Genomic DNA, 23,441 nt, shown 5'->3' on the forward strand with positions numbered 1-23,441 from the left:
TGAATAGCCGCCCGGCATGTAATATACGCCTGCCTTGAATTACTGCCGGGTCAAACTCGCCCCCCAAATTTATTAGCGCATGCTTACTTTTACCGCCAGGTCAAAGTCGTGACGTCAAGAGTGATGCTTCCCCTGTCGTAATTTCCAAAACGGCGGAGTCTTTTTTTTTTTTTTGCTTTTACTATGTGTATACCAGGGGTCTTGTTCCACAGCCATACAGATCGCAGTGATGGTTGTGATATAAAACAACTTGTCTTTAACACTCTTACTAATATGCGCCCCACTCTGTGAAACCACACCAAACACATTTCTGGAGAACATTGGCTCTGTAACACATTATAAACGCAACATAAGAATTACCCAGAATTCCAATGCATCCATGGCTCTTGGCTATATTATACACCCCGCTAGCACCAACCCCTCCCCCTCTACGTGCGCCGGTTGAGGTGGGCGGGTTGGGGGCGCGTGTATAATATAGCCAAGAGTCATGGATGCATTGGAATTCTGGGTAATTCTTATGTTGCGTTTATAATGTGTTACAGAGCCAATGTTCTCCAGAAATGTGTTTGGTGTGGGTTCACAGAGTGTGGCGCATATTAGTAAGAGTGTTAAAGTTGTTTATATCACAACCATCAGTGTAAAAGGTATGGCTGTTGACCAAGTAAGCATTGCAATCTCGTATGAGAAACAGCAATATGCGTGCGTCCGACCAGCACGCAGATAGCATGGTGTAAAGGTGGGCGCGATGACATGTTGTAGAACAGTGGTCCCCAACCACCGGGCCGCGGCCGCAGAATAATTTTTTATTTTTTTTATATCACACTCAATTTTTAATTTCACGGCATTGGTAAGCGCAGGGGTGAGAATAAGTTTTAAAATTATTAGCGCCTGCTTACTTTTACCGCATGCCTTGAATAAGCGCAGGAGTAAGAAGAGCTTTTAAATTAATTAGCGCCCAGGCGGCTATTCAAGGAAATACGGTATTCTTGCCATATTTTGGGAAGCATTTTAATAATATGTTTATGTTTGTAACTTTAAACACATCATTATTGTCCTAGTGTGCATGCTGAGCTGTTTTGATGAACTTCAATTTATTTGATGTGAACAAACATGTTATCCTGCCAGCTTTTCTGGGCACAAAACAGCTACAATGTATAATACCAAGCTAAAAAAATCCCAAATAATGTTTGCATGCTGTATTTATGACATTAATAAAATGGCATTGATAGCTTGCTTTTCATACATTGTCCTCCACCAAGACTGATTCTTAAATATGTGTAAATTTGCAGGTAGAAAATGATACATGACATGTAATTTCCTGCATCACATATTCATACAAAGATAGATAATAGAGAGCAATAATTATATTATTTAATATATATAACACATCCTTGCACTTGCAGTCCTCTGCTGTCAATTAATGAAAAACCTATTTTAATAATCCCCAGCTTTTTATGCAAATTGCAAAACCTTTCTTGGTGTTTATTTTTTTATTTACGTTTTTAATGTAATAGTGGCAAAGTGAATGGTTTAATTGATATGTACCCTCTGACTTCTGCCAACTAATGACTGTTTTGTTATGGAATAATGCTATATTCTTATTTAAATTTGCTGGTAAATGCTGTCTGCGTTTGAATTATGTGGTAGCTTTGAGGATGACACACCTATTGACAGTGGCAGACATGTTTGCAACTTTGTAAAGTGAAGGTAGGGATATGGCGGCCGGTAATGATTATTAGTGGGTTTTCTTGGCAGTAAAAAGTCCAACAAAAAGCCACTGATCTGAATAAACCCCTCATCCAACTCTTAACAAACTCAAACACTTTTGACTCTCCTCTACATAAGTGCCTCTCAATTACACCTTCCCAATTACCATACGCTTGCTGTGAGGAGAAATATGAAAATTATGAAAATAAAAGGGGGCAGTAGAGAGGACGAGCCAGAAGGGGTGATATATGCAAGCGGCATCGGTATGGCTGATTCCCATGGTGAGTGCATGCATGGGGGAGGAAGTTGAAACACTGTTGGGCTAATTAATACAGTGTATAGTAGGAGGTCTGGTGTGGGCTTTCACTAACTGTGACACCTGCTGACTCCTAAATGCTCACTGTGTTGTTTTAATACGACAATTACACCATTACCATATCTGAGAGATAGCACTACCCCCTAGGAATCCACCTACGCTCGCTTCAGAAGTTTTTAGCGTTCCCTTAAATTTATATATTTTTACTTCCACTTTTGCCAAAAAAGTCAGCTCACTATTTGTAATATATCCACATTTCTACAGAACGATATAATAATCAATGAATATGACATTGTTCAGAAAGCTGATTTTCATGATGTGAACAAATATGGCCAACGACTTTATGTGGATCTGACAGTGGATGCCTGCTGCTTTCAGGAATCTACTGTCGGACAGGTATGATTGTACAGGTGCTGGTCATATTATTAGAATATCATGAAAAAGTTGATTTATTTCATTAATTCCATTTAGAAAGTCAAACTTGTAGAATGTATACATTCATTCCAAACAGACTGATACATTTCAAGTGTTTTTTGCCAAAAAGGAGATGATTATAGCTGACAACCAATGAAAACCCTAAATTCAACATCTCAGAAAATTAGAATATGGTGAAAAGGTCAGATATTGAAGACATCTGGTGCCACACTCTAATTAGCTAACTATTTCAAAACACCTGGAAAAGCCTTTAAAAGGTCTCTCGTTTTGATTCTGTATGACACACAATCATGGGGAAGACTGCTGACTTGACAACTGTCCAAAAGATGACCATTGATACTTTAAAGAAGGAGGGCAAGACACAAAAGGTCATTGCCAAAGAGGTTGGATGTTCCCAGAGCTCTGTGTCCAAGCACATTAATAGAGAGGCGAAGGGAAGACAAAGATGTGGTAGAAAAAAGTGGACAAGCAAGAGGGATAGCCGCGCCCTGGAGAGGATTGTCAAACAAAACCGATTCAAAAATGTGGGGGAGATCCACAAAGAGTGGACTGCAGCTGGAGTCAGTGCTTCAAGAACCACCACACACCGACGTATGCAAGATATGGGCTTCAGCTGTCTCATTCCGTGTGTAAAGCCACTCTTGAATAAGAGACAACGTCAAAAGCGTCTCGCCTGGGCTCAAGACAAAAAGGACTGGACTGCTGCTGAGTGGTCTTAGGTTATATTTTCAGATGAAGACATAGTCTTCAGCCGGGAGACATCGTCTTCCCAACATGTCCTGGGTCATTCCCCGTGCCCTCCTACCGGTCGGATGCGCCCAAAACACAAGTTGGGGTGGCATCCCGACCAAATGCCCGAACGACCTCATCTGGCTCCTCTCGATGTGGAGGAGCAGTGACTTTACTTTGAGCTCCTCCCGGATGACAGAGCTTCTCACCCGATCTCTAAGGGGAACTTATTTATTTTGGCCGCTTGTACCCGTGGTTTTGTCCTTTTGGTCATAACCCAAAGCTCATGACCATAGGTGAGAATGGGAAGTGTTCACCTTCCCAAATGACTACTCCTGGCATAAAAAAAAAATAGATTGGTCATTACACTCTTGCATTTGTACATTTTTTGACCTGATTTCAAGGTTAGCATTCATGTATTTCATACAGAGTGAGCAGAACACAGGTTGTTGTTGTTTTTTCCTGGCCCTACTGTGTAGCTGGCTGGACTGTGGCCCATGATGGAGAGTGGTGTCTCTGCAAAAAAAGTGAAAACAAATTTTCTCTTCAGCTTGTGTGAGCTATGGCACAGTAAGGCTTTATTGTCCCAGCAAAGGTGATAAGAGAGAGTAATTGCGTATTATACTGTCCAGGAATGTCAGGTCCAAACTGAGCATGAGTGTCCCATCCATCAACACATGATGGTGTGTGTTTATGTGTCTGTGGAAAAAAAAAAATGGTTCTTTGCGGTACAATATTGCTTACATGATGAATGAAGTCTTTGTTTGTTTAACTATATGTATAAAACCATGACTGTGTTACAACCGTTGTAGCTCTATCACGGGTGCATTTACAACCGTCCTGAACTATGAACAAATGAATGCACATGATTGTGTTACCCAGCCAGTCCTTCCATAGCATGTGTGTGTGTGTGTGTGTGTGTGTGTGTGTGTGTGTGTGTGTGTGTGTGTTCATAGTCAGGTTTAGATCAAGCCTTGCAGCAGGTCAGGCAGCATCATTAATCCGAAGAGGATTGTGTGTGACTCTGTGCACTGACATTGTTACATCCAGCGGTTTACAGTAGCCCTCTCTGACCACCCTTAGCAGATACACACACAGTCTGTTTTTATTAAATATTGTAACATTAACAACCCTATAACAATTAGTCAGGCCTTCACTCCATACAATTTAAATAATGCAATAACTATTTGAAAAAGGTATGGATGTAGTAGCTACAAAAAGGAAAATGGAAGACAATGACTTGGGTTTGTTTAAAATGATGTCAATGATTTTGGAAAAGGCTGTAGTTTATTCCAACTGTGTTTGATGGACTTGTGGTAAGGATTCCCTGTGGACCAGTTAAGTTCCTCCACACTAAACTATTCCAGTCATGCCTACAGTATTTAAACCTTTGTTTCACACAAATTAATGATTACGTGGTGTACTGTGTCTACATACAGTGGGGCAAAAAAGTATTTAGTCAGCCACCGATTGTGCAAGTTCTCCCACTTAAAAAGATGACAGAGGTCTGTAATTTTAATCATAGGTACACTTCAACTGTGAGAGACAGAATGTGAAATTTAAGAAATTTTAAAGAATTTATTCGTAAATTATGGTGGAAAATAAGTATTTGGTCAATCATTCAAAGCTCTCACTGATGGAAGGAGGTTTTGGCTCAAAATCTCACGATACATGGCCCCATTCATTCTTTCCTTACCACGGATCAATCGTCCTGTCTTCTAAGCAGAAAAACAGCCCTAAAGCATGATGTTTCCACCCCCATGCTTCACAATAGGTGTGATGTTCTTGGGATGCAACTCAGTATTCTACTTCCTCCAAACACGACGAGTTGAGTTTATATCAAAATGTTCTATTTTGGTTTCATCTGACCACACGACATTCTCCCAATCCTCGGCTGTATCATCCATGTATCCATTTTGGTATAAACTCAACTCGTCGTGTTTGGAGGAAGAATAATACTGAGTTGCATCCCAAGAACACCATAACTACTGTGAAGCATGGGGGTGGAAAGATCATGCTTTGGGGCTGTTTTTCTGCTAAGGGGACAGGACGATTGATCCGTGTTAAGGAAAGAATGAATGGGGCCATGTGTCGTGAGATTTTGAGCCAAAACCTCCTTCCATCAGTGAGAGCTTTGAATGGTTGACCAAATACTTATTTTCCACCATAATTTACAAATAAATTCTTTAAAATTCCTACAATGTGAATTCCTGGATTTTTTTTTTTCACATTCTGTCTCTCACAGTTGAAGTGTACCTGTGATGAAAATTACAGACCTCAGTCATCCTTTTAAGTGGGAGAACTTGCACAATCGGTGGCTGACTAAATACGTTTTTGCCCCACGGTACACGTATAGTGTACCAGCTTTAGTACTTCCGTGCTTTCAGTGAGCTTCCAGATAATGTTGTTGTAACGCAGCAGCCAAACAGTTTCCACTCACCACTACTTTACAAGTTAAACTCAACATGATATGTGCAATATAACAACAAAAAGGGAACACTATAATTGCCTAGCACTGTCAGTCATTGTGTCAATTGTTGGAATTGGAAATGAATGTTCTGAGACTCAATCCAAATATGGCTACTCCTACAACCCCCCAGTTTGTTTGATAATTACAACAAACAAGGGATGTCAGAAATAATGTTAACTCATGTTATTAATTACAAAAAAAGGGTAAAACTTTAGAACATATTTACCATTAATTAGTTTCTTATTAAAGTAACACATGCTTAATTTAGAGTTATTTGGACAATAGGGGAACATATAAGGGTTGGAGTTAGGGTTACTAATATGCAATAATTCTGAGGTTATTAAGGGAAGACTCTTGGTACATGGCTTACTGGTTGTATAATAAGGCCATGCAGAATAAGGCATTAGTAAGTACTTAATAGCGACTAATATGTTACTAATTTGCATGTTAATAAGCAACTAATCACGTAATGCTTCACGGTGGCAGAGGGGTTAGCGCGTCTGCCTCACAATACGAAGTTCCTGCAGTCCTGGGTTCAAATCCAGGCTCGGGATCTTTCTGTGTGGAGTTTGCATGTTCTCCCCGTGAATGCGTGGGTTCCCTCCGGGTACTCCGGCTTCCTCCCACTTCCAAAAACATGCACCTGGGGATAGGTTGATTGGCAACACTAAATTGGCCCTAGTGTTTGAATGTGAGTGTGAATGTTGTCTGTCTATCTGTGTTGGCCCTGCGATGAGGTGGCGACTTGTCCATGGTGTACCCCGCCTTCCGCCCGATTGTAGCTGAGATAGGCGCCAGCGCCCCCCGCGACCCCAAAAGGGAATAAGCGGTAGAAAATGGATGGATGGATGGATGAATATGTGTTACCCATACTAAAGTGTTACCCAAAAAAGTACTGCATTAATCATCATTTATTAATCAAGTATCAGCAGACTTATTTTAGGTGCACATACTCCCTTACCTTACATTAAGGTTATAGGGCCAATAAACGGGTCCATACAAAGATGGTGTAAAAATAGGTGAGAAAACTTTGCTCGCTGGCAAATTTCACTTCAAAATAAACCCAAACGGGAATTTAGCTAAAATTGTTACCACATTTTGAGCAAATAAAATATTTGTATCTAATTTTCCTGGATAAACATTCTGACAATAAGATTATATTTTTCTACAAATTTTGGGGTATTTTTTTATCCATCCATTTTCTACTACTTATTTCCTTTGGACTTGCGGGGGGCGCTCGTGCCTATCTCAGCTACAATCGGGCGGAAGGCGGCGTACACCCTGGACAAGTCGCCAACTCATCACAGGGGTCTTTTTTAAGTTTATCTATATCATGCAAGCACATATCAACCTATGATTAATCCAAATGCACAGGTGTGATTAATCTGACTAAAAATATCCTTAGACCGGAATACCAAAAACTCTAAAGTTGTTATATCAAACCTTTGGTGGAGAAACATCAACCATGTATCTATCTTGTGATTATATTATATTTTTTGCAAATATATTTTATTGAATTTTACCGTTAAAATCACATTTGACAATCATACTTTGCTCACTTAGACCCTTCATACATGCACACATACACACTCGCATGCACACTTGAGGAGAGAGGAGCACTTGGGCTTTAAGAACTCAAGGTTAACAGTACAGACATTATTAGAAAAGTTACCCAGATATTGTATATATCCATCCATCCTGGACTGACTAAAGGTCAGCAAACGATCCAGACCATAGCAAGATGGATGAATATTCCTCGGCATCAAGGATCCTCAGGAAGTGATCACTAGATCACCCTCAGATTAATCATGATTGATCCAAATGCAAAGGTGTGATTAATTTGACTACAAATATCATTAGACAGGAATACAACAAACTGTAATGTTGTTATATATCAAACCTTTGGTGGAGAAATGTCAAGAATGTATCCATCTCATGATTATATTATTTAACAATTTAGATAGCACAGTGTCCTTCATATTTGCTTTTGTTTTACAGATCTAACTGTGCTGAGAACATCCGTAAGCACATCCTCCATACAGGTAAACACGAGGGGGTGAAGATGTACAACTGTCCAAAATGTGACTATGGCACCAACTCTCCCATTGAGTTCCGCAACCACCTGAAGGACAGCCACCCTGATATTGAAAATCCAGACCTTGCTTACCTTCATGCAGGTAATATTATATACACACATTTAGGGTATATTGTTGATCCAATCCAAAAAAATCCCAAATCTCTCCAACGTGAGCTACAACCATCATCAAAGTTTCATGTATTATGACTGCGTGATTTATTAATAGTTGACATTTATAGCTTTTAGCTGACCAAACTGCTGTCGGTTATTCCCCCCACCCTTTCAATTATCTGTATAGCAAGGGTCACCAACCTTTTTGAAACTAAGAGCTACTTCTTGGGTACTGATTAATGCAAAGGGCTACCGATTTGATACACACTTAAATAAATTGCCAGAAATAGCCAATTTGCTCAATTTACCTTTAATAAATAAACCTATATATAAAAAAAAAAGGGTATTTCTGTCTGTCATTCCGGTGTATATTTTTTTATCCTTTTACGGAAGGTTTTTTGTAGAGAATAAATGATGAAAAAAACACTCAATTGAACGGTTTAAAAGAGGAGAAAACACGAAAAAAAATAAAATTTAATTTTTGCAACATAGTTCATCTTCAATTTCGACTCTTTAAAATTCAAAATTCAACCGAAAAAAATGAAGAGGAAAAACTAGCTAATTTGAACCTTTTGGAAAAAATTTAAACAAAAAATTTAAGGAACATTTATTAGTCATTTTTCCTGATTAAGATCAATTTTAGAGTTTTGATGACATGTTTTAAATTGGTTAAAATACAATCTGCACTTTGTTATAATATATAACAATTTGGACCAAGCTATATTTCTAACAAAGTCAAATCATTATTTCTTCCAGATTTTCCTGAACAAAAATGTTAAAAGAAATTTAAAAGACTTTGAAATAAGATTAAAATTTGATTCTACAGATTTTCTAGATTTTCCAGAATAATTTTTTTGAATTTTAATCATCATAAGTTTGAAGAAATATTTCACAAATATTCTTCGTCAAAAAAACAGAAGCTAAAATGAAGAATGAAATTAAAATGTATGTATTATTCTTTACAATAAAAATGAAAACAATACTTGATCATTGATTTAAATTGTCAGGAAAGAAGAGGAAGGAATTTAAAAGGTAAAAAGGTATATGTGTTTAAAAATCCTAAAATCATTTTTAAGGTTGTATTTTTTCCCTAATATTGTCTTTCCGAAAGTTATAGGAAGCAAAGTAAAAAAATAAAATATTTTTTTTAAACAACTGAAGACCAAGTCTTTAAAATATTTTCTTGGATTTTCAAATTCTATTTGAGTTTTGTCTCTCTTAGAATTAAAAATGTCGAGCAAAGCGAGACCAGCTTGCTAGTAAATAAATAAAATTTAAAAAATAGAGGCCGCTCACTGGTTAAGTGCTGCTATTTGAGCTATTTTTAGAACAAGCCATTGGGCTACTCATCTGGTCCTTACGGGCTACCTGGTGCCCGCGGGCACCTTGTTGGTGACCCCTGCTGTATAGTAATACACCAACCCTTTAAAACACACTATTGGTTGTGCTGTTAAACGGTAGGCTGCCAGGTGTCGCAAAGAGTGAAGGCCGCCAGAATACCAGCTGAAAAAGTAGACACTGACACTGTCCCATTTAGTCCGCCACACAGAAGTGTCATGAAGGAAAACTATAAAATTAACCAATAGTATAATGGCAATAGTTTGTACAAAACCCCCAAAACAGTGAAGTTGGCACACTGTGTAATTCGTAAATAAAAACAGAATACCATGATTTTCAAATCCTTTTTAACATATATTCAATTGAATAGACTGCAACGAAAATATATTTACTGTTCAAAGTGAGCAAATATTTTTTTTCTAATTCTAATCATTAACTTAGAGTTTGATGGCAGCAACACACTGCAAAAAGTTGACACAAGGGCAATTTTACCAGTGTGTTACATGGCCTTTCCTTTTAATTACACTCAGTAAACGTTTGGGAACTGAGGGGACCAATTTTTGAAGCGTTTCAGGTGGAATTCTTTCCCATTCTTGCTTGATGCACAGTTTAAGTTGTTCAACTGTCTGGGGTCTCCGTTGTGGTATATTCAGCTTCATATTGCGCCACCCATTTGCAATGAGAGACAGGTCTGGTCGACAGGCAGGCCAGTCTGGTAGTCGCACTCTTTTACTATGAAGTCACGCTGTTGTAACACGTGGCTTGACGTTGTCTTGCTGAAACAAGCAGTGGTGTCCATGATAACGTTGCTGGGGTGGCATCATATGTTCCTCCAAAACCTGTATGGACATTTCAGCATTAATGGTGCCTTCACAGATGTGTAAGTTGCCGATGCCTTGGGCACTAATACACCCACACACCATCACAGATTCTGGGTTTTGAACTGTACGCCCATAACAATCTGAATGGTTCTTTTCCTCTTTGATCCAGAGTACACGACGTCCAGAATTTCCAAAAACAATTTCAAATGTGGACTCGTCAGACCAGAGAACACTTTTCCCCTTTGTATCAGTCCATCTTAGATGAGCTCAGGCCCAGGGAAGCCAACAGATTTTCTGGGTGTTGTTAATAAATGGCTTTCGATTTGCATAGTAGAGGTTTAACTTGCACTTACAGATATAGCGACAAACTGTAGTTACCGACAGTGTTCCTGAGCCCATATGCAAATATCCTGATGCCTGATATTGCTTTTAGATGCAGTACCGAGGGATTAAAGGTCATTGCTTTAACATTACAGCTCGGTTGGTAGAGTGGCCGTGCCAGCAACTTGAGGGTTCCAGGTTCGATCCCCGCTTCTGCCATCCTAGTCACTGCCAGTATGTCCTTGGGCAAGACACTTTACCCACCTGCTTCCAGTGCCACCCACACTGGTTTAAATGAAACTTAGATATTAGGTTTCACTATATAAACGCTTTGAGTCACTAGAGAAAAGCGCTATATAAATATAATTCACTTCAATTCACATCGCTTACGTACAGTGATTTCTCCAAATTCTCTGAACCTTTTAATGATATTACGGACCTTAGATGGTGAAATCCCTAAATTCCATGCAATAGCTTGTTGAAAAATGTTGTTCTTAAACAGTTCGACAATTTGCTCACGCATTTGTTCACAAAGTGGTGACCCTCACCCCATCCTTGTTTGTGAATTCCATGGAAGCTGCTTTTATACCAAATCATGGCACCCACCTTTTCCCAATTAGCCTGTTCACCTGTTCGAAATAAGTGTTTGATGAGCATTCCTCAACTCTGTGTTTTTTGCCACTTGTGCCAGCTTTTTTGACGCATGTTGCAAGCATCAAATTCCAAATGAGCTAATATTTGCTAAAAATAATGTTTCAATCAATGCAGTCTATTCAATTGAATATAGGTTGAAAAGGATTGGTAAATAATTGTATTCTGTTATTATTTACGATTTACATAGAAGGCCAACTTCACTGGTTTTGGGTTTTTTACTTAAAATGAACTCTGGTGTCAGTTTTTTGGACATACTTTGGCTACTTGGGTGTTATTTTGACTTCGACCAAAAAATAGAGTTGTAGTTAACAGTGGGACTATTGCGCATTATGCAGAACCCTGTTCGAAGTTTAAATTAAATGTGATTTAGATTATGCCCGATTATAAGCACAGTTCATGCTTGGAGGCACTTTAGAACTGTAGCTTATTTATTGCTGCATTTCTTGATAAATTATTTTTTAGGTTTATTTTCTCTCTGCAATATATTCCAAACCTTAAAGCAATATGCACCGTTAGTGAAAGTAAGAACCTCAGGCTTGATCCTCTAAGATCCAAATACCACATACTGAACAGTGTGTACGAACTATAAAATCATGTGTATTATCAGCGGACTTGATCACAGTGTTTGTAATTGATTACAAGTGCAAATGTGGAGCAGACCGTCATACGTAAATGAGGATGATTTTGTGTACTTCCACCTGTGCCGAAGGAGACACTTGTTCCTCTCCACATTGATGACATCATTTGCTCCAACAGTCCAACTAGAGTTGTTTCATTATTTTGGAGGAACATAACCTATTTTGAGCTAAAGATGTGCGCTGGGAGGTGCCGGTATTTTGTCGGTGTGTCTGGAATAGTTCAGAAATGCTACAAGAGTGCTTGAAAATGGAAGTTGCAAGAAGATTTTTTCCTGTATGAAAAAAAAAAACTTAAGGCCAAAAAAATACCTGTAGCAGACCCCAAAATTAATCATTTGAATTAATTGTATGTAGTGCTTTAGGTAATCTAGAAACTATACAATTGTAAAATGGTATTGCTAAAAAGTGAAGTTTATTAATTATTATTTTTGACAGTCCAAATATGTTGACGCACATTGAACTAAGGATTTTCTGTCCATCATCTTGCAGCACGATTGCTCGCTTTCTCACTCCATTTGTGCATAACTGTGCCAGTTTGCACACACATTTCAAACGTGCTAAATATAGATGCAAACCACTTGCCTCAGACCAGTTTTAGCCTTTATAAATCACATTGCAAGCTCTAAATTACTATATTTGCATCTTCTCTTCCCAGTGTTCTGGGCGGTCTAACAATTTGCGTATATTCACATGAAGACAGACTGCATTACCACGAGCTTTTAGATCAGCTTTGGGTGTGCAAGTGTACACGTGTGTGTGCATGTACTTGTTTGCAGGTGGTTTTATTGACAAAAACCTTTAGTAGATCAGGTTCTATGTGTGTTTTTAGTAACATTTAGGTGAAGGTCATCTAACCCAAGCTCCATAAGGTCGGTGTTTTTTGTGTCTTTGCATTTTTTTTTTTTTTTGTCTGTGACTCATGTCTTGCTATTCACAGCCACAATGAAGTATCTCTCAAAAATTGCTGGTTGGGTCTTCCTGTCAGTCACTCAGGCCATAGAGACAGATGAAATCATATTCTTTTGCTATTGGTTTCTTTGTATCCCAGTGGTCCCCCTTTGTCCTTGGAAGGCCACCAAATCTAATTGACGGAGTGCTTGTCCTTCAGAGGAACACAGAGGACAGCTTTTATCCTGTTATCCTTCTGACCTCCTATGTAAACTGTAGAGTTAGAGTATGGTGCCATGCATTCATGGTGCACTCTGGTTCATTTTTTATTGAAACCAAATACATATTTGTGTTGTTTGGGCAACTTCTCCCCTTGAATCTCTGACACACATTGGTCATTGTGATATTATTCCTCAGACACAAGGACAGTCCCTTCTCTTATAGTTTCAAATAAACAGTAGCCTCTCACCTCAAACCCAATGTTTCCTCAAAACCTTTCACCTCAAAATTTCCCTTACCTCTGTTTTTGTCCCTGCATGCATGGATGACCTTTGCTGGCAAAAAATATTTTAGTTTTAATATTTTTTTGCTTTGTTGTATTCTATTATAAATCATTAGCTGTAAAAAAAAAATTCAACTGTTGTCTGTATTGCAAAATCATGTAAAGAAAAGTTCACTCTACATCTTTCAAAATCACATCTATCCATCCATCCATTCTTTTACTAACGCTTGTCCCGCTCGGGGTCGTGGGGAACTGAAGCCTATAAAATCACATCTAAGGTTAGTGATATAACCCAGGGGTCTCTAACACGCGGCGGGCCAATTGCGGCCCGCGAGATGTAATTTTGCGGCCCCCAGCTTAATATGAAAGTTTAATGTTAGTGCGGCCCACGAGATTTATATGAACGGCGCTTGACAACGTCGTGTTATTTGGCTCCAAAATGGCTCTTTCAATGTTCTGTGTTGCCTACCCCTGCATTAGTGGAAAAGCGGCAAATGAGTGAAAGCGACAAAGACGTTGCAATGGAGACGAGGGTTTTCTTACGTGCCTGGCTGCTGTCACACCGCGACACCCGTCCATCAGTAATAACAGTCCCCGATAACCTGGACCATTTGTTTTTTTTTATTATTGTTTAATTTGCATTGCCTCACGTGATGTACACTGTATATATTTCGGGTGACACTCGGGGAGCCGTCACTTTTTTGCGCTCGCTATCCCTGTACTTTCCCGCGAATTATCCGCCGACCACCGTGTTGCTGTAGGGAGGAAAAGCGGAACGACACACATTGCGGAAATAACATTATTCTCCATGCGTCGGCTAAATACAAATATATTCCACAACCCCAAATATGTCTTTTTCAAAGCCTGCAGTGAAGAGAAAGGTTAGTGACGAGCAAAGACAATTCCAGGAAAAGTGGGAGATGCAATATTTCTTTGTTGAGCACAGGGGCACCCCGACGTGTCTTATTTGCACAGAGAAAGTTGCGGTGCACAAGGGATACAATTTGAAACGTCATTATACAACTAAACATGCAGAGGAGTATGCAACATTTTTTTTAAGAAATATTTTCTTGCGGCCCAGCCTCACCCGGACTCTGCGTCCAGTGGCCCCCAGTTGAAGTGAGTTTGAGACCCCTGATATAACCAGTGGTAATTTGGGCAGCAGTTTCTCATTTGGTTTTAGTCATAGCGTTTTGACGAATATGTATTTTAGTCTAATTTTAGCCATCTTAAGTGATTTAGTTTTAGTCTAGTGTTAGTCAACAAAATTACACAACATTTTAGTCAGCTAAAATTGCAGGAAATATATTTGACCAAAATATAAAGTATGAAAGATAAGGACTATTTAAAGTTAATTTGAAAAGACCTTTATTTAGACGACCTGCAAAGCATTTGTTTAACACAAAAGTAGCACGATCCTACGGTTAGGAATGATGTATGATGCATACAATGCCGATAAATATCTTTCAGGCACTTTTTCTATTTTGTATGCTACATCTTTGGCAAAGCAGGAATGTATGTGTGTTGTGAAATAGTTACAATGCATGCCGTCATTTGTTTATGTAAGCAGCAGATACTGTACATATAGCTTTAACACACAGTTGTGTTGATGTCACGATAACCCGCCTGCTGATGGCATCATATAGTGTCAAAAATCAAATGTGTCCTTATCACTTTCTCCCATGTGTTAAAGTTAAAGTTCCAGCGATTGTCACGTGTGTGGTGAAATGTTTCCTCTGCATTTAACCCATCTCCCTGTTCACCCCATGGGAGGTGAGGCGAGCAGTGAGCAGCAGAATGCGCCGCACTCGGGAGTCATTTGGTGATTTAACCCCCAATTCCAACCTTTGATGCTGAGTGTCAATGAGGGAGGCAATGGGCCCCAATTTTTTGAAGTCTATGCCATCCATCTGGATTTATGAACTTAATCTTAAACATTTCTTCACAAAAAAATAAATCTTTAACATAGATATTTATGGAACATGTCTACAAAAAATCTAGCTGTCAACACTGAATATTGTATTGTTGCATTTATTTTACAGTTATGAATTTACATTCATATTTTGCTGAAGTATTATTCAATAAATATATTTATAAAGGATTTTTGAATTGTTGCTTTTTTTAGAATATTTAAAAAAAATCTCACATACCCTTTGGCATAATTTCAAGTACCCCCAGGGCTACGCGTACCCCCATTTGAGAACCACTGGTCTATGGAATGACTCGGTGGGGGTTTGAACTCACAACCTCCCAGTCTCAGGGCAGACACTCTAACCACAAGACCACTGAGCTGGTATATGTGTGCACATACTATGATGTGGGACATGTTAAATCCATACATTATTATTTTTGCGGTGAGAGTTTCAATTTCCTCATCTGATCGTCTCTCCTTCGTAACTAACGTCCGGTCCCTCTTACATATGTACGCTGTTAAAGAGCTGTGATTGGTTATAATCCGAACTTGTCCCACCCATCCACAAAAAAAATTGAATGTGATTGGATTTCGTGTCTGTCAACATTTTTGTCTCGTTTTTCTTCAGTCGACGAAAATGTCAGTTAATTTTGTTATCCTCCTATTTTTGCCAAGGGAAAATAGGTTTTTGACGATAACTAAGATGGATGTGACCATGATTTATTGTTTTATATATGTATATATATGTATATATATGTATATATATTAGGGCTGCGAATCTTTGGGTGTCCCACAATTCGATTCAATATCGATTTTTGGGGTCACAATTCGATTCGATTCTCGATTCAAAAAATATTTTTTTCCAATTCAAAACAATTCTGTATTCATTCAATACATAGGATTTCAGCAGGATCTACCCCAGTCTGCTGACATGCAAGCAGAGTAGTTGATTTTTTTTTAAAAAGCTTTTATAATTGTAAAGGACAATGTTTTATCAACTGATTGCAATAATGTAAATTTGTTTTAACTATTAAACGAACCAACAATATGACTTATTTTATCTTTGTGAAAATATTGGACACAGTGTGTTTTCAAGCTTATGAGATGCGATGCAAGTGTAAGCCACTGTGACACTATTGTACTTTTTTTTTTAAGAAATGTCTAATGATAATGTCAATGAGGGATTTTTAATCATTGCTTTGCTGAAATTATAGCTAATATTGATACTTTTGTTGATAATATTCATTTTCGTTTCATTACCTTTGGTTTGTTCTGTGTCCTGTTTGTGTTTTCTCAATTGCTCTGTTTATTGCAGTTCTGAGGGTTGCTGGGTCAGGTTTGGTTTTGGAATTGGATTGCATTGTTATGGTATTGCTGTGTAGTGGTTTGTTGGATTGATAAAAAAAAACAAAAAACATTTTTTTAAAAATGAGATTCGATTCGTATTCGAATCGATTTTTTCCCACACCCATAATATATATATATATATATATATATATATATATATATATATATATGTGTATATATATATATATTAAAAAACATTGTATGGTTAATAGTGTATCAAAATAGTTGAAGGTGTACTTACTTAGAACAATCAATCAATCAATGTTTACTTATATAGCCATAAATCACTAGTGTCTCAAAGGGCTGCACAAACCACCACGACATCCTCGGTAGGCCCACATAAGGACAAGGAAAACTCACACCCAGTGGGACATCGGTGACAATAATGACCCAGTGGGACGTCGGTGACAATGATGACTATGAGAACCTTAGAGAGGAGGAAAGCAATGGATGTCGAGCGGGTCTAACATGATACTGTGAAAGTTCAATCCATAATGGATCCAACACAGTCGCGAGAGTCCAGTCCAAAGCGGATCCAACACAGCAGCGAGAGTCCCGTTCACAGCGGAGCCAGCAGGAAACCATCCCAAGCGGAGGCGGATCAGCATCGCAGAGATGTCCCCAGCCGATACACAGGCAAGCAGTACATGGCCACTGGATCGGACCGGACCCCCTCCACAAGGGAGAGTGGGACATAGAAGAAAAAGAAAAGAAACGGCAGATCAAGTGGTCTAAAAAGGGAGTCTATTTAAAGGCTAGAGTATACAAATGAGTTTTAAGGTGAGACTTAAATGCTTCTACTGAGGTGGCATCTCGAACTGTTACCGGGAGGGCATTCCAGAGTACTGGAGCCCGAAATGAAAACGCTCTATAGCCCGCAGACTTTTTTTGGGCTTTGGGAATCACTAACAAGCTGGAGTCCTTTGAACGCAGATTTTTTGCTGGGACATATGGTGCAATACAATCGGCAAGATAGGATGGAGCTAGACCGTGTAGTATTTTGTACGTAAGTAGTAAAACCTTAAAGTCACATCTTAAGTGACTTTAACAAGCATTTCTCAGGCAAAAAATGACACCCCTCTCTTGCATTCACAGGTTCATGATAATATATTGAGGAAAGAGAAATATGCAAAATTAGATGAGCTAAACCTTGTCCTTTGGACATCTTTTTCTGGAAAATGATAACATCTGTGACAACAATAATGGATTTTTCTATCACCTAAAACAGTGGCATCATAATTTCTAATGCTACTGCAGTGATATACTGAGTTGGTAAAAAAAAAAAAAAAAAAAAAAAAAAGTGTTACACTCGGACTTGTGATCTTTTCCTTAAAAAAAATAAAAATAAAAGATAGATGGGGTGGTAACCGATATGCTAGAAAGAAGCAAAAGAAGGAGACAGGGGAAAAAGATTAATAAGGTGGATGTTGAATTAACCTGCTTATGATTGCTCCTTGTCAGAATGGCAGCAGGGCCAGCAGCAAGAGGCAAATCAAGTGTGATGGCCCTTCCTGCTGTTTCCCCTTTGAAAGACACAGATCAAACGCACCCTACTCACAGACCCTTGCTGCTCCTAGCGTCGGATTGATTGACACCCAAATGTCTCGACTGCAACTCTGTCTTCCCATATAACTCTCTCTTCCCCCACGTCGTTCACCATCTTCCCTTCTTTATTCAGTGTTGCAGCTCAAATTAAAGCCCTTCTCAAGGATGAAAGCAGAGGTCTTTTACAAAGAAAGAAAAGGGGGAATTAGACCCAGCAAGCAATGGTGGAGAATGATGATTAGAATTTTAGAAGAAAAAGGAAAAGGGGTAAAGTTTAATATAATGGTGATGACAATTGTCTTTCTTGTGGGATCAGTAGTGAGATGCACTAGATGGAGCCGGCAGGACATTTTGTGAGCACACCATAGCACTGCAGCGCAACTCAAACACCTCAGAATGCAGCACTGCAGGTACACAGCAAATAAGTCAGCAATGTTAACTTCACAACAAAACATTTTTTCGGAAATATATCTAATGTGATTATTTTTCAACCTATAAGTCACAGTGTTGAATTGGTTATTCTGTGCCTAAAAAAAGCTAAATCAAATAAACAGTGTGTAATTACGATTTCCTTAACACACGGTAGATCAGGGGTCACCAACTTTTTTGAAACCAAGAGCTACTTCTTGGGTTCTGATTAATGCGAAGGGCTACCAGTTTGATACACACTTAAAACAATTGCCAGAAATAGTCAATTTGCTCAATTTACCTTTAATAAATCAATCTATATGTATAAAAAAAACGGGTATTTCTGTCTGTCATTTCGTCGTACATTTTTTTTCCTTTTATGGAAGGTTTTTTGTATAGAATAAATGATGAAAAAACACTTAATTGAACGGTTTAAAAGAGGAGAAAACACGAAAAAAATGAAAATTAAGTTATGAAACATAGTTTATCTTAAATTTCGACATTTTAAAATTCAAAATTCAACCGAAAAAAAGAAGAGAAAAACTAGCTAATTCGAATCTTTTTTTTTTTAAATAAAAAAAATAATTTATGGAACATCATTAGTAATTTTTCCTGATTAAGATTAATTTTAGAATTTTGATGACATGTTTTGAATAGGTTGAAATCCAATCTGCACTTGGTTACAATATATAACAAATTGGACCAAGCTGTATTTCTAACAAAGACAAATCATTATTTCTTCTAGATTTTCCAGAAATTTTTTTTTTGAATAATTTCAAAAGACTGAAATAAGATTCAAATTTGATTCTACAGATTTTCTAGATTTGCCAGAATAATTTTTTTTGAATTCTAATCATAAGTTTGAAGAAATATTACACAAACATTCTTGGTTGAAAAAACAGAAGCTACATTGAAGAATTAATTTAAAACGTATTTATTATTCTTTACAATAAAAAAAATAATTTACTTGAACATTGATTTAAATTGTCAGGAAAGAAGAGGAAGGAATTTAAAAGGTAAAAAAGGTATATGTGTTTAAAAATCTTAAAATCATTTTTAAGGTTGTATTTTTTCTCTATAATTGTCTTTCTGAAAGTTATTAGAAGCAAAGTAAAAAAAAAAATCAATTAATTTATTTAAACAATTGAAGGGAATAAGCGGTAGAAAATGGATGGATGGAAGACCAATTTTTTAAAATAGTTTCTTGGATTTTCAAATTCTATTTGAGTTTTGTCTCTCTTAGAATTTAAAATGTCAAGCAAAGCGAGACCATTTTGCTAGTAAATAAATACAATTTGAAAAATAGAGGCAGCTCACTGGTAAGTGCTGCTATTTGAGCTATTTTTAGAACAGGCAAGCGGGCGACTCATCTGGTCCTTACGGGCGACCTGGTGCCCGCGGGCACCACGTTGGTGACTCCTGCTGTAGATAGTTAGAGCAGACATATCACAGCAGATTATTTATTTTTAGTGCACACCCTGTACCACAGATAATCCCAATGTATTGCATGCAGATTACTCATTAGATGACTTTGTAAAATAATGAGAGTTTTGATAGCATTTTTTTTCCCTAGTTCTGCATCTGTGCATACCAGTTTCCTCTCCTGAGATTTCACGCTCCGTTCCCTATGAAATGACACTGTTCTCTGGTGGGTTTTACTTGTGCATTGTGTTGAAGCATCATGAAGGACAAGTGTGTATGTCAAGCAAATGTGCTTTTAGTATTACACTGCATACAGTTTGACACTGTGTTGACATTGTGAAAAAAGGCACACGCACTGCTGATAAAACCAGCTTTCTTCGATAATGTGTTACGTGTGACATGTTTCAATGGGAAAATATGTGATAAAACGAATGATCACAGTTCTTTGAAAAACACCTATAGGACATCAAATCAGCAGTGCTTGTAATAATCATACAATGTGTTTACATGGTAGTTAATGGAACACATTCTCTTCGAATGGCACAAAACCTTAGGAACAGTATGCTTGATACACTTGTTGCTATTTTAATACTTTCTTAACTGTTTTCTCCTATAACCTTACCACATTATGCTCACCCTGAGGTCTGTTGACCAGTCAGTATTCAAGTCTCTTAACCAAACGTCAACATTCAATTCAGTGAAGGGGTCGTTTTTGTTGTTAAGCCACTTGTTAATTCCAGTTTACATACTGATGATTTGTTTTTTTCTTTTTGTGCCTACGTGCCATTTTAGTTGTCTATTTGTACTTCCTAGTTTTCATACTAGCGTTTTTGGTTCGCCTTTTTATTAGCTACAGTGTTTTTGTTATTTCGCTCCCTTTGTTACTTACAATAAATTCATTATTTTTTACCTCTTGCCGTGTTCATGGCTACGCATCCACAAAGGAAAATTTCCGGCATCACTGTGCCAACCAGTCCTCACAGTTTTGTTCACTTAATCAAAGTTTTTTTCTTCTCCTTGGGTTGTTTCTTTGATTTTCGTTCTCGCAACGTTGTATTTGTTTGCTTATTTAAGGGGTTGCAGCCATATATTCTCATAATGTCTTATGTGTATGGCATGGTCATTACACGTTCATACCATGGTAGTTGGTTTCTTTCGATGATGAATGTAATGTTCTACATTCATTGGTGTGGCTGGAAGTCTGCTTTTTAATTTCTGTGTGAGCATCCATGTCTCCCTCATGTACAGTCGTACTGTCCTTAGAATGATGGTGTGTTTACACATGCTGAGATCTTTGGGAATTTTATTTTTTTTCAGAAGTGTATATACTGTAAGGCATTGAAGTTCTCTGAACATTTGGTGATTCTACATAAACCTGGGCCAAGAACATATCTTTGTCCCACAAATTATTTTAGATAAACAATGGCATCGTTGAAAATATTTTTCAGACCAAATTAGGCACCTATGTAATGATGGTTTATAATAATAATAGATAATGCACACCCTTTCAAATGTCATAAACTTGTACTTCTCATTAGTATTTTTTACCACTAATTGGAATGTCGAGAACTTTTAGCTATCATAAATAAATACAACATGAGTTTCTTAATCTCTGTTTGGGTAACAACGGAAAATAATGAAATAGACCTGTCTCTGGGAAAATAGTATAGTATATACTGTAAGTATTTATGAATAATTAAAACAAAGTTATTTATGACTAAAACAGTGGTCACACTTAACTAATTTTTCCAACTTTGTTCATTACACCGTGTTTCACTTTTCAAGTCACTCACTTGATCCGTCGCCGAAACCTGTCTACTGTCACTTACGATGCGCCTTTGTTGTTGTGTTTTGGCTTATAGTTGTTGTGTTTTGACTTTTAGTTGTTGTGTTTTAGCATTTCTGTTTGTTGGAGCTTCTTGCAATCGTGCAACAGCTGAAAGTTGTCGTGTTGCGGCTTTTGCAGTTGTGCTACAACTGAAAGTTGTGGTGACTTTTCTCGGCCACCCCAGCTGTTCATTAAAATGAGAGTAGTAGCAGGTCAAACCACTGCAAATTTAACTTAAAGATTTGGTTGCACTTAATTTTTCAGGGAAGTCTACTGTTAATTCAACCTGAACATATGTTAGTTGCACTATAATTTTAATAATGTTGAATAACATTTGTATGTTTAGAAACAACAGCATAAGTAGTAGGTAAATCTACTTTTAAAATGTTGATTACCATACTTTTATTGAACATTTCTTGAATGTTGAAAATCAGAGCAGAAAAGATTTACTCTTGATAAATTAACCTAAAGTGTTTGTTGCACTTTATTCAAATAAAATGTGAATGCATTGGTCCTTAATTGTTGTTTACTTAATCGCTTGTATAATTATGTAAACATAATTCCCTTGCAAGAAATTACAGTAATATAGGAAATGTCATCTGCAGTGTTCAGTGTCAAGTATTTATTTCACAGTCACGCTGGTTACATTTTTGGCTAAAGAATTACTGAATGGATTTAAGCTCATTGAATCGTTTCAAATCATATCTTTTTTTAAAAACTAACATTGTCCCTAAATCGTATCGACAATCTCAAATTATGATTCCAATCAATTATTGTTCAAACTAATCGTTTCACCTCGTATCAAAACTGAAACCTCGTCACTTGTGCCGCTCCCTGGTCTGAAGCCACACTAGCTCTCTGACCGGATGCTCCCTATCTGGACTCTCAGTCTTCTTTGTTGTATTTGTTTAAAAAAACGATCCATCATGACTGATAGGGAAAAATTCCCCTGTAATTCTTGCTCTCCAGTCAATATCCCTTGGTTTTGAGGATGGGGCAGAATGTGGACTGGTTCCACTCTTCCATTATTGTCCCTGCTTTCAATTCACCTAGACCAAGGGTCAGCAACCCAGGGCTCAAGAGCCAGATGCGGTGCCCTGGTGACTCCATGAAGCTTTTTCCAAAATGCATGGAAATGGAAAAAAAAATGGAGTGAAAAATATGTATTTTTTAATTGGACACACACATCTATAGAATATAATATAAAGTACTTTATTGATCCCTAGGGGAAATTCAGCACCACAGTTCTGTCACAATAAACAATAAACACTTAGGTATTTTTTACATGTGAATAATATAAAAACAGTCTATTATACAGCATTATTCAAATGTGAAAAATAGAAATACCTTTGGCCATTCTAAGACAATCATTTCCAGGAGTTATTTCACCCTCTGAGACGTCTTACTAATGTTTTCCAATGTTGTAGAATAAGTATTACATTTCAACATTTCTGTCAACGAAGATTTGCGTCAGCCCGCGGCATAGTCATTTTGATAGTAACATACAGTCTGTGCCGTAACATACAGTCCGGTGTGCCGTGGGAGATGATCTAATTTCACATATTTGTGATGAAAGCATTTTTTGCAAACCAGTAATTATAGTCTCCAATTTATGTGTTGTTGTTTTTGAGTGTCGGTGCTGTCTAGAGCCGTGCAATACTCTTCCATTTCAGTAGGTGGCAGGCGGCAGCTAATTGCTTTGTAAATGCAGGTAAAAAGGTGTCTTAAGCTTAAACCAAAAATGAACAAAAGGTGAGTGCCCTTAAGAAAAGGCTTTGTAGCTTAGGGAAGGCTATGCATAACGAAACTAAAACTGAACTAGATGCAAAGTAAACAAAAACAGAATGCTGGACGACAGCAAAAACTTACTGTGGAGCAAAGACAGCGTCCACAATGTAAATCCGATCATGATATGACAATCAACACTGTACCCACAAAGACAGATATAAACAACTGAAATATTCTTGATTGC

General features: G+C 37.7%; 1 protein-coding gene across 1 annotated transcript in view; it reads left to right on the forward strand.

Moving 5' to 3' along the window:
• Positions 1-23,441, forward strand: part of znf407 (zinc finger protein 407) — a 302,639-nt gene that overhangs the window by 196,655 nt on the left and 82,543 nt on the right. Inside the window, exon 9 of the mRNA XM_061916333.1 lies at positions 7,656-7,834. Within this exon, the coding sequence (XP_061772317.1) occupies positions 7,656-7,834 (179 nt within the window). The remainder of the gene's footprint in view (positions 1-7,655; positions 7,835-23,441) is intronic.

Source organism: Nerophis ophidion, linkage group LG11 (genome assembly GCF_033978795.1).
Source record: "Nerophis ophidion isolate RoL-2023_Sa linkage group LG11, RoL_Noph_v1.0, whole genome shotgun sequence".
Lineage (NCBI taxonomy): Eukaryota > Metazoa > Chordata > Actinopteri > Syngnathiformes > Syngnathidae > Nerophis > Nerophis ophidion.